At 47.5% G+C, this 16743-nt stretch overlaps 1 protein-coding gene across 11 annotated transcripts in view; it reads right to left on the bottom strand.

The window, feature by feature from the left end:
- The window catches only part of CACNA1B (calcium voltage-gated channel subunit alpha1 B), a 313565-nt gene that overhangs the window by 150480 nt on the left and 146342 nt on the right, over positions 1 to 16743 (bottom strand). For all 11 annotated transcript variants that reach the window (XM_085593746.1, XM_085593747.1, XM_085593748.1 and 8 more), the window contains exon 7: positions 12189 to 12292. In XM_085593746.1, the coding sequence (XP_085449872.1) occupies positions 12189 to 12292 (104 nt within the window). The remainder of the gene's footprint in view (positions 1 to 12188; positions 12293 to 16743) is intronic.

Here is a 16743-nt window from a genome sequence, read left to right as displayed (position 1 = left end):
TGAGAAGGATCCCACGTTCAGATCTCAGGAAATCTCAGACTCTACACAGGAGAGCAGCCACCATCCACGGAGCTGAAGTGATGCTGAGAAAGCAGCAGATCCTGGAAGGACTCTGCCAGCCACTCCTGGAAAGCAGCTGTGAAGACCTTTTGGAATTCAAGTCTCCAAATTAAAATAAATTAAAAAAAAATCCAATGAGTTTTAGGACCGGCTTCGTCTCCAGCCCGAGTACATCCAAGGAATGCATAAAGCCGGGCCTGGATGGCAGGTGAGACCTCAGGAGCCATGGGGACAGCCAGCCCTGCCTGGAGAAACGAGGATTGATAAAGCAGTGGATGGCAGGTGACATCTCAGGAGCCACGGGGACAGCCAGCCCTGCCTGGATGTGGGAACTCCAGGACTCCTGGACAACTGAGCAATAGGATCAAGCAGAAGCCGTTTATTGTTTACATTACACACATTTTTACAGATTCTACAAGCTACTAAGTGCACACTTCTTGATTGGTGCCTCTGTCTTGTTCCCTCGTTTTCTGCCTGCATTTCTCAGAGTGTGTGATTGGTTACATCCAGGTGTTTCACAGCCCTCTGCTATCCAGTTCTTGCTGTCTTGGTGTTTGGTTTCTCAGCCTCTTCTTTGTTAATTCAGCACCATTTTTTTGTAGCCCTGGTGTAGGTCTCAGATTCAGTCAAAGAGAAAACGGAAAATTTCTAACCAGGCAGAAGCCTGAGAAAGTGCTGAGAAAGAATGTAAATAAGTTCTTTATCTCTCTTGTTCACATTGTTTATAGTTAGTTTTTGCTACTGTACATCATTCACTGAACACCAATAGTGTGGGGTGTTTTCACTTCAGGATCAATAGAGTTGGTCTGCACAAAGCACTGTATAAAAGAGTGATGCATTTTGAGATAAATTAGAGTTATACTCTCAGCCTTCTGAACAAAGTCTATTCATTCCCGTTCTGCCTCAACAGCATCACCTTGGCAAATTCCTGAGAGTCCTTTTACTTTTTTTGAATAAAGGGAGAGTCCATGGGGCATTTCCCTAGAGTCTCTCAAATTTTTAGAGGACACAGCCTCCTTTTTATCCCAGTTTCGCTTCTCTCTTTCCCCATTGGCTGAGGTACTTGAGAGGTTCAGACTTCCTGATACCCCTGATACCGAAGAGTTTCTTCTAATGTATAGCCCTCCCTTTTAATTTTTAATTCTTATGGAATTTAGGGGTTTTCCCCATTGTTTCTTTCATCTTTCAATGTCTAATTTAATTTATCAGCAAACATAAAGTTTATTTGTAAGAGCAAATATCTTTTTCCATTCATCAATCAGTGGAATCCTTCCCATTGTTTCTTTTATCTCTCAGTGCTAGTTTTATCTACCAGCAGACCCACAGCTTGTTTATAGAAAACAGAAAATCAGTGCAATTTCCAGCTCTCTAGACATGACCCAGAGCTGGGAAGATGCAAACCCAAGAGGACAAATCTTAGCTGGCACTTTGCACCCACAAGGGCTCCAAACAGAATGACAGGAGAGCAGAAAAATCACAGATTTCTTCTCCATAACATCAGTTCTTTACCGCAGCAAGGACCAGGAAAAGTTCAGGATGAGCTGACTTTGATTATTCTCATCCACAGACAAAATCCTCAGAAATCTGCAGGGAAAACTAAAAATAATTTGATGCTTCTGACTTACTGCTCTGAAAACATGAATAGAGATGAATGTGGTGTATTGTTAAATCACTGCTTTCAAATAGTTCTAAAAATCAGGACCGGGTCACCATTGAACACAGGCAAAGCATCTTGATTGGAAAGGCCACATGGAACAAGAAGGAAAAAGAAGGAAAAGCATGGAACTGCACCTCATTTGGGCAAGGAAAAACCTGAGGGAGGTGAAAGGAAGCCTATCCATGGGACACAGGGAGAGCACACTGAAAACTGATGGAACGAGAGGAAACCAAACAATGGATTCACCTGAAAAGCCAGAATCTTTTTAGAATTCCTTTGTGCTGGTGGCAGTTGGCACCTCTAAGATAAGTTTTGCTGCAGTTTGCTGAGAAGTCAGAGTTTATTGAAGAAGGAAAGCCTGGAGGCCCGAGCTGACAAAGCTCTATGGCTCCTCACCCACCCCAGGCTGTCCCAAGAAACATTTTTGTTTCTATTTCACCTGGAGCTGCAGCCAGCCAGGATCCCACTGGGAAGGGTCCAGGCTGAGCCCAAAGAGCTGCTTAACCCATCCTAATATCCAGTGCTGAGGAATTAGCACTGGATCCATCAATCCTGCACGGGGAGAGCTGCTCCTGCTTCCTCCTCATAAAGAGAACACTCAGCTCTCCTCCAGCAGCTGATAAGGGATGGGAGTATCTCAGAATGATCTCTGAACACCCAGTCAGGCTCCAGAGCCACTTCAATCCCTGCCACAGCACCAATAAGGGATGGGAGTATCTCAGAATGATCTCCGAGCATCCAGTCAGGCTCCAGAGCCACTTCAATCCCTGCCACAGCACCAATAAGGGATGGGAGTATCTCAGAATGATCTCCGAGCACCCAGTCAGGCTCCAGAGCCACTTCAATCCCTGCCACAGCACCAAGAGGCTTCAAATGCAGGCCAGGTATGGGAAATGTCCTGTATTTCTGGGGAGAGAGGGGAACAGCACGGAGGTGAAGCCTTCAAAGCATCTTCCTCCCTCCTTTCCTTTGTCTTTACATTCAGCTTGTGCTAATTTGACTTTGATTCCCCCATATCTGATCTGAAATCTGCAAGTGCCACAGCTGGGCAAACCTGGCTGGAAGGAGGCATTGAAAAAGGGAGAAAAAGGAGTTCAAAAGCCCCATTTATCTCCTCGCCTCAGCCTGCTGCAATTGCAGGATGAATCTCTGGTTCTGTTCAAGTTTCCACTCCCAGGACAAAGCAGAGGCCCCATGAAATTCAAATTTAGGTCTCCTCTGTATCATTTTTGTATTCCAGACTTTGATTTCCATTGTGGCTCAAGAGAAGGGCAAATAAAGGAAGTCCAGCTCTCCTGGACTAACCAAAACCACAGAAGGAGCAAAGGACCCACATTCAGTAGGATCAGTCACTGCCCCCTCCTGCAAGAAACCAGGAAAGAAAAATGTCTCCCTCATTTCATGTTTGCAATGATGGCTTTGTTAAAAAAGCTGATGAGCAAAGAAAAAGGGAAAAAAGAATTCTGCTTTTTTCTTCTCTTTCCTCTCCCTTTTAAGCACAGCCTTGGAACAGAGTAAAAGCAAGGAGAAAGCCAGAATCTCATCTCTTTCCATGATGCAGCTCTTCTGCTGCAAATAATTAACACCAGGCAAAGTCAGATCGCAGCAGGTACCAGTGAACTGGGAACAAATGTGCAGGGAAATGAAGGATTGTCTCTGTACTGAGGGGAAGGAGGACAGAAGAACACTTTGCCATTGTGACAAATTAATCAGCACTGCTCTCCTCCAGCCTCTGCACGTCTTGCAGGAGGAGGTTTTATGATCTCAATCTGGCATGAGTCCTCAGGATGGGAAAACTTGTCATGAAATTCAGCAGGGCAAGTCCCCGAGGCAGCTGGGTTCAGGGAGGTGGGGATGGGGCCGTGCTGCCTCCCGAGGAGCTGCTCCAACACCACAAAAACCTCAGTGACCCCAGGACAGCAGAGACACAGAGATCCTCCAGGGAGCCTGGAGCACAGCACTGGGAGGGTGTTTGGTGGGATGAAGCATCCAGGCTGCAGACTGCTCAGAAAAGGGTGAGAAAAACAATTAAACCCCTTTTCCTGCCCCTTTTTCCCAGCCCCTTGTCCCCTCGAGGTGCCAGCACAGGTGGAGCTGTGTCCCCGCCAGGCTCCCGCTGGCACAAAGCTGCTGCACCCATTCCAAACATCTCCCCAGAGTTCCTGTGATGCCTTAGGATTTGAGCTTTTCTATTTTCCATAGATTTGTAACCCTGCAGCTCTTTAGTGTGTAACTCCAAACTCCACACACAGTGTGAGCTGCTGCTTTCCCAGTTTGGGCAGACACAACAATTCCTCTCCAGGCCTGGCAATCCAGGACCCCTCACTGCCTCAGGCCCCAGAGATGGAAACAAAAGTGAGTTTGGGGAGCAAACTTGGGGTCAATTACTTCATTACCTGGAGCTGTAATTGGCAGCTGAACCCCAATATGCAAATGGCCCAAACTTATGAAAGTGTGAAAAAGTGTGGTCCATTGTCCATTTTGGGTATAGCCCCTGGGGGGCTTTGCCCTAAATGTACCTGAAGGGGCTTCAATAAATATTCCTGCTTTTTATTGCCTTAATTTTGTCTGGCCTCTGTTTTTAGGTAGCCTGAAAAAGGCATCACCCACCCCAGCTGATCCCATGAAACAGAGGCATGGCACATGCAGGACAAAGCACTTCTGGGGTAAACGCAGCCCTGGCTCGGCTCTCACAGGCAGATGAGTAAACCCTGGCAGCAACCATCACTCTTCACTGCCTGGGCTGGAAACACCTCAGGCTTCACCATAAATATTTGAGGACATGACAAGCAGCATTTTTCACACTTCAGAGGCACAGACTCCCAGGATCCCAATGCATCACTCTGGGAGCGTGGCCTCTCTGGCCAGAATTCCGGCTGTCTCGCCACCCTCAGCGCTCCCCCCGCCTGAATCCGTGCCAAAAAGCACTTAGCCTTGAAATAAGTTCAATCATCTTCCTCCCAGCATCCCAGGATAACGTTTATCCTCTTTGCATTGTGTAATCCAAAGCATCAAAACAGTTCACCAATGTATTGTGTGGCACCATGCAGCTCATTAGCAGGCAAAATTAATACCCGAGCTGTAGGAAACCCCATAATCCCAGCAAGCTGTGGGAAATGCTGGGAGCTGGGATGAGGAGAGGCTGAGGGCTGGGAGGGAAACAGCAGCAGGAGGAGGAAAACAGCACTGAAGGGGCTGGTGATGGAGGGAATAGTGGCAAGAAAAAGTGGGGATGGGATGGGATGGGGATGAGATGGGGATAGGATGGGGATAAGGATGGGGTTGGGATGGAGATGGAGTTGAGAGGGGGCTAGGGTTGGAGTTGGAGTTGAGATGGGGATGGGGATGAGGATGGAGTTGGGATGGAGATGGGGATGAGGATGGGGCTGGGGTTGGGATGGAGATGGAGATGGGGATGAGGATGGAGTTGAGGTTGGGATGGGGATGAGGATGGGGCTGGGATGGAGATGGGGATGAGGATGGAGTTGGGGTATGTCAGGGCAATGGGTCCCCAGCCAGGTAATAACTGACATCAATTTAACATATTTCAGAAGGTTATTATATTTTTTTAGGAGGAATAATATTTTTTAAGAAACCCATACTTTTATACCCTGCTTCACTACAGGTGGACCTCATGAGTCCTTTTACTTAAAACACCATCACCACTGGCTAACTAAGAAACCACCCTTTGGTAAACAAATCTCCACAACATGTTCCAAATGTTCACAATACCAGGTGCAGCAAGTGAAGATAAGAATTGTTTCTCATTCTTTTCTCTGATCTTCTCACAGCCTTTCCCAGAACGATGCCTGGAAAGTTGTCTGTTCCTCTCTGTGGCCAGAGAGCTGCTGCCACAGGGGTGGGGTTGGGGTTGGGGTGCCCAGCCCTTGGGGGCACAGGGCAAGAAACCAGAATTAAATCAGAAAAAGATGCACTCCGGGGCAGCACTTCTCAACTGCATGTGGGGATTTTTCCCTGCTCGCTGCAAACCATGGGCAGAGTTCAACAAAAAAATTCATGGGGATCATCTCAGGGTGTTTTGTGGCCAGAAGGGAAGTCATGACATCCCAAGCAGCAAATGACCCCGTGTTTGACGGATGCAAGAGGGAAGCTGGGGTCAGCACTTCCTGCCATGGTTTGCAGTCAGAACTATCTCATGGTGCCACCAGAGGCAGCCAATCTTTTTGGTTCTTTTGTGGAAAAGTTGTATTCCCCTGCATTGCTACCTAGATCACAAATAAAGAGTTTACAAATCATTTAATAAAAATAACATCCCACTGCAGTCAGCACAGAAAGATGTTCCAAGGGAAATACATTATGGATACAAATTCCTAAATATTTTCACCACTGCAGTTGTTCCTCTCTTAGAAAATGCCACCTCAGTTTTTGGGAAGTGCACCAGCTTTTGAAACAGGGATAGCATCACCCAAGGGCCAGAGGAATGGGCCAGCAAAACTTGAAGCAGGTGTCAAATCTCCTAATTCCACCTAGTTTTCAATTATTTATTTTTATAATTTATATTTTCCCCTTTCTTGTGTGTGTCTGTGATTGAGGAGTCACCCCAGCACAATTCCCAGCACATGGATGGGCAGAACACAGCCATGGTCTGAATTCCAGAATTCCACAGTTCACAAGCAGAAGGAAATGAGCCCCTGGATGTTATTGGTATCAAAAGGGAGAGGAATTTCTCTTCCTGCTCTCCTGGCCCTGTGGAGTCCTGAGCTCCCCAATCAGCTGTGACACTCAGCAAAAGCTCTGCAGAAGGAAATAATCTGTATTTTTCTGCTCTATTGGGTTCTGCAGGGCTGCTGAGTTTTCTTGGTTCACAGAAGACTCAAGCACCAGGGAAAGAAAATGGAAAGGGGAGGAGTACAAAGTGAGGAGCAGGGAGGAAAATCCCCCACAAGGGACACAAAACCACTGCTCCAGAGGATGCTGAGTCCTGCTGGAGAACCCCAGACATTCCGCAAAAAAAACAACCAAACTCCCAGGATTTCAGGAGCTGCTTCAGTCACAGCTCCCTTGTGCACCTCTGACCACTGCACCACTCCAGGAAATCTCTGAAACCCCCTGGAAAACAGCACAGCACTTCCTGTATTTCCATGATACAATTTCTGTATTTTCCAGTGCTATCCAGCCTGGCAAGGAGGAGCTGATCCAAATTTCCCCAACCAGAGCCCCACCCTTGGCACTGGGGTGAGCAGGTCCAGCCCAGCATCCACGGAGAGCCCGACATGCCTGTGGCACCACCAGGAGTTACTGAGCTTCCTGGACCCCAACTGGGGCTCATTTCTATATTCTGTCTTTTCCAAACTTCCACATCTCCCATCACTTCCCTGCCTTTGCTGCTGCTACAGAATCATGGAATCCTTCAGGTTGGAAAACACCTCTAAAATCAGTAAATCCAACCATCAGCTGTGACCCCAAGTGCCACTTCCACACTTTATTTTAACACTTCGAGGGATGCTGACACGCTGGGCAGCCCATTCCAATGTTCCCCAAGTCTTTCCATGGAAAAACTCTTCTTACATCCAACCTAAGCCTCCCCTGGCACAACTTGAGGCCATTTCCTCTCATCCTGTCCCGTGATTCCAGAAGAATCAGCAGAGAGGGAAGGTTGTTTGCTCTTTATTTCAACATAGGTTTCATCTCTTGTTGCACATTTTGGGTGCAGGGGATTCTGGGCATCCCAACAGGGTCAATTTATCAGGACTTGCTCAAACAGGCAAACCCAGGAGCCAAACCCACTCATAACTGGTGTCTGCTCAGTGTTGATATGGATTAACAAATAATTACAAAAAAGCAGAAAATTCCATCAAGATTTACGGCAAAATTCTGCACAATTTAGGAGGAAGCTCAATAATCAGTTGTCATTTTTGATTTAGGCAAGGTTGGACAGGGTTTGGAGCAGCCTAGGATAGGAGCAGGTGTGGAGGGGGTGGAATGAGATGAGTTCTAAGGTCCCTTCCAACCCAACCCAGTCTGGGATTCTTGCCAGATTAATTATTGCCATATTAATTATTGTAATTGCTCACCTCTTTCAGAAATTTGCAGCTTCCTCTTTGCCCACAGAGGTGCATAAATATAAGAGCTCAAAGCTAACAGGAAGGAAAAATTGCCACGTAAATCCTAAAAAGGTGCAAGCAGGAACATTTTTAAGCTTAACCCCACCCTGCTGTACGTGGCCAAGGGTTGGAAAATGAAACACAACCTGACCCGCTTGGACTGGAGGATCCCTGGGGTTCCCTTCCAACTCAGGATATTCTGTGATTCCAACAGAGGCTTTGTGAAAAAGGACATAATAAAGACACCACATGAGCTCAAAACATAAGTGACCCAACCACAGCTTTGCAGCTGTTTCCTGGGGGCATGTCTCAGGCTAGAAATGCAAGATGTGGCTGGGGCTGTGTATTCAATTCCCATCTGCCACAGCTGGGGCAGTTCTCCTCTGTTCATGGGCACTTTTCTTTATCTCTCCCACAGCCAATCCTCCCTCCAGGAGATCTCTGCTGTTCATGGGCCATTAATTATTAATTATCTTCTGTTCACGGCCACTGAGTGTCCCTGCATGGCTGAGAAAATTCCAGCATCCATGAGGAGAGGCTCTGCCAGGGGAGGAGCCAAACATTCCTACCTGGATCCAATCTGACCTGGGAACAGCACAGCAGCCTTTGCCCCCTGCATTCCCAGAGGAGCAGCTTCCTTCCCCCTGCATTCCCAGAGGAGCAGCTTTCTTCCCCCTGCATTCCCAGAGGAGCAGCTTTCTTCCCCTGCATTCCCAGAGGAGCAGCTTTCTTCCCCCTGCATTCCCAGAGGAGCCCAGGCCCATCTCCCCCAGCCCTGGAGCTCCAGAGGAAAACTCCCCCCTTGTGCAGGATCCTGCTCCAGCAGAAGCACAGCTGGCACTGCAGGAGGGCTGAGCCCCCCTGGGATGGGGCTGAGCCACCTCCCTGACCCACAGGGGACAGGGCTGCTCTGACTCTGGCTGTGGTTTGTTTTTTTTTTATTTGTCCTATTGCATTTGTATTTTTAATTTTCCTGTTAAAGAACTGTTATTGCTATTGCCATATCTTTACCTGAGAGCCTTTTAATTTCAGAATTATACTAATTCAGAGGGAGGGGTTTACATGTTCCATTTCAGGGGGGGTTCCTGCCTTCCTTAGCAGGCACATGTCTGTTCAAACCAGGATAGGGCATCACATCCTTTTGTCCTGCCCTCTGTTCCCTCTCTGGAATGGGAGGGAAGCAGAGCAGAGCACGGCATTCCCCCAGGATGCTGTAGGATCACATGAAAGGCCATGAGCTGCACAGGTCATGAAAATCAGCAGCAGATGAGTGATTGCTGAGCTAACCCTGTTCAGGGGCTGTTTGTGGATTCCCTAACCCTCAATCACTTTGTTTTATTGAAACAGGGAGAGGGGTGTTGCCAGGAGTCTCAGTTGCAGGAGCTGGAGCTGATGCGATGGCTTCGTGTCCTTGAGTGAAGCTCTCTCCTATGGAAGTCAACTTCTCCATGCAGAAACCCAGGCAAACAATTACTCCAAAAGATATTTCTCTTTTTTTTTTTTTTTTTCTTTTTTCCATTGTGCTGTCTGGGCTTTTAGCTGCAGAGCACATTGACAACAGCATCTATTTTCTGAGGGGTTTTCCTTTTTTCTGCTGTCTTCTTATCACTCTTTCATTTGGATATAGAATCATGGAATGGTCTGGGTTTAAAAGGACTTTAAAGCTCATCCCATTCCACCCCTACCATGTCAAGGACACCTCCCACTGTCCCAGTCTGCTCCCAGCCCTGTCCAGCCTGGCCTTGGGCACTGCCAGGGATCCAGGGGCAGCCACAGCTGCTCTGGGCCTCCCCACCCTCACTGAGGAGATTTTTATACATTTTATACCTTTTTCCTTCCCTACTCAGCAGCTCCAAGCCCACCAGGAGCCCTCTGCTCCACACCTGTGATGTTTATTTCCTCAGCCTCTCCCCAGGAATTATTCCAGGCAAGGATGTCAAACCACTCTGTGAAACAGAAATTAAAGGCTCCCCTCTGTGAGGATGATTTTCGTATCCTCACCACTAACAAAGGGAATCCTGCACAGGGATGTGCTTGTTTTTAAGAGGAGATACACATTTATATAATATTCATATTTTGCCCCAAGCAACAAGAGGCTTTCAGGAGATCCAGACAGAGGTCTCCAGCTCCAGCTCACCAAAGCCCTTTGATTCCAGCACAAAGGAACAGGAGCCTGCAGGATTTTGGGTTGGTTTAAATCCCACTGTGAAACGAGGGAGATGAGGCACCTAATGAACCACACTCAGTCCTGCTGGAGTAATCCCTGAAAATCAGCCATCAGACAAAGCTGCTGATACACCTGGGTGCCATATAAATGGATTTGATCCGTTATAAATGTATTTGATCATTTGTTGGTCAGTTATAAATGTATTTGATCATTTGTTGGTCAGTTATAAATGTGTTTGGTCAATTGTTGATCAGTTATAAATGGATTGATCAGTTATTGATCGTGATGATTATTCCTGCACTGAAGGGTGTTATACAGCCTCACCCACAGCCCTCTCCCCTCCTCAAATACCACTGCACTGCTGCCCACAACTGTGCTTTGAGGAGGAAAATAATAACAAAATAATACAAATCAGCATTGATATGTTCTTTGGAAAACATTTTCCCTTCTCCAGTCACTCTTAAAAGGCAGAGGAAAGGTGCAGCACTGAAGGGCTTTTACCACACAGCAGCAACAACTCACTTTTTCTTCCCCTGCTGCCAAGAGGCACAAAAAATTTCCAGATTTTAATACATTTCTATGATCTTAACTGCCTGCATGATCTAAGAAGAAACTTAGTGCAAAATGGGGTGCCAAGTGTGAGAGCTTTCTAGTCCTGGAGTGTGTTAATTCCAGATCACATCTCCCCAGATGCTGGGAATGTTCCAGCTTCAGACTTGGCACCTTGATTCCTGCAAAGGCCCAAACCCAAAACTCAGCTGCAACAAACACCAAATCCCTGGCTGGCCCCTGGGTTTGAACATCAAGGGGCCAACCTGCTCCCCAAAATCCAGCCAATTGGCTCAAGCAGGCAGAAATCAAACAACCAAAACAAGTCAACCAAAAAAATCAAATGCAAGAAAACAAAAAACTACCACAAAAATAATCCCAAACCTGAGATCTTTTAATTGCCTTGAGTTTGAGTTCTCCTTTCCCCAGGCTGCACAACTTCACCAAACGCATTGTCCACATTTCCACATCCCACTCCAGCATTTTATTGGCACCAGCAGGTTCCTGATGGAACAGGAAGTTTTCAAGGCAGCACAGAAGTGTTGGCTGCACTGCCCCAAATCAGTCTAATTCCACACAAATGTTCACTCTTGGCTCTGGATCCAGAACCATCTCAGAACAGGGTTTTTCACCAGCCTGTCCCTCCCCCCATCCTAGGACTGTACAGAAATATCACCCTGAAAGGAGAGGACGGGGTGGGATATGTGAGAAGGGGACATGCTGGAACTCAAAATGTCCCTCAGACATTTTCAGATGTTCCAAGCCCAGGTCAGAGGCATTTGAGACCCTGGCAGACAGCTGGGAACAGCTGTGATTTTGAGTTTGACCCATGGAATGATTTACCAACTTTGAAAGTGGAACAAGGAGTCACAAACGTTTAGATATTATAGTAGAAGTGGTCACAAAGTGGAGGGAAGATTTTTTTTAGTATTGTACAGGGGGGTTTTAGCACCTGTACAGGGGGTTTTTACTTTGTACACGGGGGTCAGAAGTTTTAAGATGGAGGGATTTGGGCCGGTCCTGTTTCTCCTCTTTCACCTTCCTTACCTCCATGTTCTTGGTGATGTTGGCACTCACAGATTGGTTTCGAGTAGAAAAGCACCATTTAATATAGGTAATAGGCACTGGGGAAAAACTGTAACCATGTAACATGTAATGTACCATATAAAAGATAGAAAATCACCATTTAATATAGGTAATAGGCATTGGGAAAAACTGTAACCATGGAACACGTAATGTACCATATAAAAGATAGAAAATCACCATTTAATATAGGTAATAGGCATTGGGAAAAACTGTAACCATGTCACACATAATGTACCATATAAAAGACAGCAGCAGCCCTGGCGGGGAGGGAAGAAGCAGTCGGGGTCAGAGAGGATGTCAGGGTGTGTGTGTGCCTCTGCCTGAGCTGGGAGCAAACCACAGCAGCCCCAGAAGAAAATCTTTTAGATAACTTGCAATAAACTGCCTTGAGACTGAACAACAGAGACTGCTGAGCCTTTCTTTGGAAGCTCGGGTTGGAGGAGAGACTTTTCCAGCACATGGAGCCCCTGAACCAGGTCTGGGTTCCAACAGGGACACAGCGTGATGTGTCACCCATCTCTCTCAGCAATACCCCCCAGTGCCAAAATCAACACATCTTCCCTTTCCATATCCAGCTGGGGACAGAAATTCACAAGTGCCTTACCCTGATAAGACGCCCAGCACCAAGTTGAGCATGAAGAAAGAGCCAATGATGATGAGAGGGATGAAGTAAAGCCAATTCCAGGTATTCCCTGCAGCGTCGTTTGTCTGGAAACAAAGGGAAAAGGGAGAGACAAACACAAGTATTATTTCATCTCGGAAAAAAAACACCACACAGAACCTGCAGTGCACAGGAGATTCCCCTTGGAATTCCACAGGGGTGTCTACCACTGATGTCCTGGTCAGTTCTGCTGTGTTCACCAGCTGAAATTCCAACCAAAAAACTGATTGTCCCAACATCCACACCATGGTTCTTCCTCAGCTCTAGTGGGGCTATCCCTCCCTCTGCTATCTCTGCCAATGATCAGATGAGGGAATATCAAACTTTGTCTCTTTGAGGCAGCTCTTATAAATTCTCAGAGATAAGCATTATACCCTTGATAGCTCAGCTACCCCAGGTGGCATAAAAGCAGCAGGATGGCTCCTGTGACAGTGCTGGAAACAAAAAAGTTCTAATAAAAGGCAAAATAAAAAAGCTCTTTACAGAGAAAAACCAAGTCAAGGCAAGACGTTCTTGCTCCTGCTAAAACACTTCACAAAACTGATTTACTTCTTTTGTTCTCTTCTTTTTCTAGTGAATTGCTTAGGCAGGACTTTTTGACTTCTGTGCCATTGGCTATCCTTAGTTTGAGGTGAAGTCTCCAAGGTCCTATGAGGTGTCTTTTAACCAAATTGAGGAGAGAAACTTCTGGGTTTTTTCCCTTTTAAGGAGACAAAGGGTAACTTGTTTACTCAACAGGGGGCACATTCCTACAGGGATGGAGTTCACTGGGTGAGACGTGGGTGTCCTGGAGGGCAGCAGGCCCTGCAGAGGGGTCAGCCCAGGGTGGATCCATGGGGTCACACCAATGGGCTGAGGGTCACCAAGGGTCCTGTCCTTGGGTCACAGCTCCAGGCTGGGGCTGGAAAGCTGGGAAAGGCCCTGGGGTGCTGTAACAGTGGCTGGACATGAGCCCAGGTGTGCCCAGGTAGGCAAGAGGCCAATGGCACCTGGGCTGTCCCAGCCATGGTGTGTCCAGAGCAGTGACCACCCTTGTGTGGAGACACCTCAAATCCTGTGTCCCATCCTGGGCTCCTCAAGAAAGACCCTGAGGGGCTGGAGCGTGTCCAGGGAAGGGAACAGAGCTGGGAAGGGGCTGGAGCCCCAGGAGAGGCTGAGGGAGCTGGGAAGGGGCTGGAGAATTCCTGAGGGAGCTGGGAAGGGGCTCAGCCTGGAGAAAAGGAGGTTCAGGGGGGCCCTTGTGGCTCTGCACAGCTCCTGACAGGAGGGGACAGCCGGGGGGTCGGGCTCTGCTCCAGGAACAGGGACAGGAGGAGAGGAAATGGCTCAGGCTGGGCCAGGGCAGGTTTAGATTGGACATTAGGGAAAATCCTTCATGGAAATGATGCCCAACCCTGGCACAGCTGCCCAGGGCAGTGGTGGAGTCCCACCCCTGAAGGGATTTAAAAGCCATGTGGGGGACATGGGTCAGTGCTGGGGGAACGATGACCTTAAAGGCCTTTTCCAACCTAAACAATTCCACAGCTCCAGGCTGACCCTGCTGCAGCACCAAAACACATTTTGAGGTGGCTGGTGCAGGCTCTCTGCATCAGCCTCCTCCCTCCCCACCTCGTTTCTAACTCCCAGCACCACATTTCCATCTGAACAGTGTCCTAGACTGCAAGGCAAGATGTATTCAATTGCCCTGTTAGAGGTGTGGCAGTTATCTTCTCTAAATTGGGCAGTTTTCTTTATCTCTTCCACAAACCAATCCTCCCCCTGGGGAGACATCTGCTGTTAATGGGCTATTGAATATCACTGCATGACTGATAAAATTACAGCATCCCATTGTACAGCCCAGAGGGAGGAGCCAAGAATTTCAACCTGGATATAATCTGGAGTTTCTGGAACACCAGCACAGCTTTTTCTGCACTGGATTTCCCAGAGGAACAGCTGCCTCTTCCACTGTCTCTTCAGAAGAAGACACCCTTTTCTACAAGATCACTGCTCCACCAGAACCACACCTGAGACTCCAGGAGGACTGCAGCCACAATTCCAATTGGACTGCTGCCGACACCCTGACCAACAGGGTGTCAGGTTGTATTCTCTGTCAGTGTTGTTTTGGTTCACTGCATTGTTTAGTTTATCTTTTTATTTCCTTCCCTAATAAAGAACTGTTATTCCTGCTCCCATATTTTTGCCTGAGAACCCCCCTTAATTTCAAATTTATAACAATTTGAAGGAAGGGGGGTCTAATTTTTTTTTTCCATTTCAGGGGATGCTCCTGCCTTCCTTAGCAGATGCCTGTCTTTCCAAACCTGGACATGGAGCTGCTCCAGCAGGGAGGCACAGCCTTCCCTAAGGCCGGGCTGCACTTCAGCCCAGAATCTGCTCACATCCAGACAAGGATTCTGCAAGAAAGCCGGGATCTCTGGAGTGATGGAATTCCACATCTGCTCACTCAGCACCTCGGGCTCCTGCCAGCCAAACCCACCCCGGGCAGGCAGCAGTGGGAGATGAACGGGAGGGAAGTCTGGTGCAGTTTATGACAAAGTTTCTGCATTCATCAGCCACGAGGGAGCTCTCTGGGGAAGCGCTGAACAGGAAAATGCCACATGGCCATTGACAGAACACCAGTGCTGAGGAAAATGCAAATTCCTCTCTTGTGCGGGAAGGATGCAGCAATCTGAGGATCTGATGTTGTGTGGAAGGCAAGGGAGAAGGAGAGAAAAAAGGAAAGTAAAGACCTAAACACATTCTTCTCATCCTTCTCCTTCTTCCTGAAGAGGGTAAAGAAAAACAGGAACACCAAGCTCACCTCCCTGCCCAAAGGCAGAGCCCACAGAGCTCAAACACCACCTGGTAAAAACTGCATTAATTCTGATATCGGTGCTTTAACTTTGTATCTGTGATGCTTTTTGGTCATTGCTCCCAGTCATATTCCCAAGAGTAATTTTGCTTGCAGGATTCACAGAAGGAAATGCTTTAAATGTGCTTTACCTCAGCATGCATGTACTTGGTGCCACCTGAAAAGTCTCTGTGTAAGAAGTCACCCGATGAACAGGCAAAACCTACATCACAGCATTTCTGACAGATGATAACATTTATAGCACTGATACAAGTAAATTCTTGCATTCTCCTTGTCCTCCTGCGGAGGGTAAAGAAAACCAGGAATCCTGAGCTCAGCTCCCTGCCCAAAGGCAGAGCACACAGAAAGCTGCACTCAAACACCACCTGGCAAAAACTGTGTTCATTCTAACTTTAACTTATTATCTGTGATGCTTTTGGCCAGTGTTCCTAGTCATATTTCCAAGAATAATTCTGCCTGCAGGACTCAGAAAAGGAAGCACTTTAAACGTGCTTTACCTCAGCTGTGCATGTACTTGGTGCCACCTCAAAAGTCTCTGTATGAGAAGTCACCCAATGAACAGCAAACCCCAAACTGTCAGAGTATTTCTCACAGGTGATAACATTTATAACATTTATAACACTTTTATATAACGTTTATAGCACTGACATGAGTAAATAGCCCGGGGTTTGTTAACAGGGTGCACGTCTGCACAAATCCTTCCTCCAGGATCAAACACTGAGCGGCGTCTCCCCAAATAGCAAACAGCAGTCAGGAATGTCTGTGTCAGCTATCAGTGACTCAGAGGAGAGGAATGGGCACTCACCACAAACCCCCTGCTCAAGGCAGAACCAGCACATGAGGGACAAATGGATCTGAGGAGAAACAGCCCAGAGCACAACGCAGGGAAAGCTCTGAGCTGCCCAGTTAGGGCTTTGAAGGCCTTTGGACATCCCACCCCAATTCTTCATTCCCTAGTTTGATTTTCTGTTCTTCTCTCTCTTTGCTTTCAGCTCTCTCCTTGCCCTCCCCAACATCAGGGGAAAAGGAGCCAGTGAGGATGGGATGGATGAAGTAACCTTCCCAACATCAGGGGAAAAGGAGCCAGTGATGATGACAGGGATGAAGTAATGCCAATTCCAGGTGTTGACTGCAGCATCATTTGTCTGGAAACAGAAAAAAAGGAGGACTGGGGAAGTGTCTGGGGCAATTTTATATTTAGGGGTTTATATTTAGGGGCTGTTCTACAGTTTTCATTTTGTCAATCAAACATCTCTGGTTGCAGCAAGCAGATCCCATCCAGGGAGGGCTCGATGGGTCCCTTCCAGCTCAAGATATTCCATGGTTCTGTGAGCTGGGAATGCTGTCAGCCAGCCAAGGGGGGCTGCAGAGCCCATGGGGGGAGCTGGAGGAAGGAACAGATGGGAGAAGGGAAAACCACATAAACATGCAAAGGGAGTGCAGCAGGTTCTCAGCTGCCAAATGATCATTTATCTTCTATTTCTCCAAACTTGGCGACAGATCCACAATTCCATGCCACGATCAAAGCCCTTAAAAATTAAATGTGTTGAAATACAACCAATTAAGCACCCTTCCCTGAGCATTTGCTGGATTACCTCCTGCTCAGGGCAGGGCAGGGCCTGGCTCTGTTTGCTCTGCCTCGCTCACGAG

The sequence above is a fragment of the Lonchura striata genome, chromosome 17 (genome assembly GCF_050655825.1).
Source record: "Lonchura striata isolate lonStrDom1 chromosome 17, ASM5065582v1, whole genome shotgun sequence".
Classification (NCBI taxonomy): Eukaryota; Metazoa; Chordata; class Aves; order Passeriformes; family Estrildidae; genus Lonchura; species Lonchura striata.
This window is presented reverse-complemented; position numbering and strand designations above follow the sequence as displayed.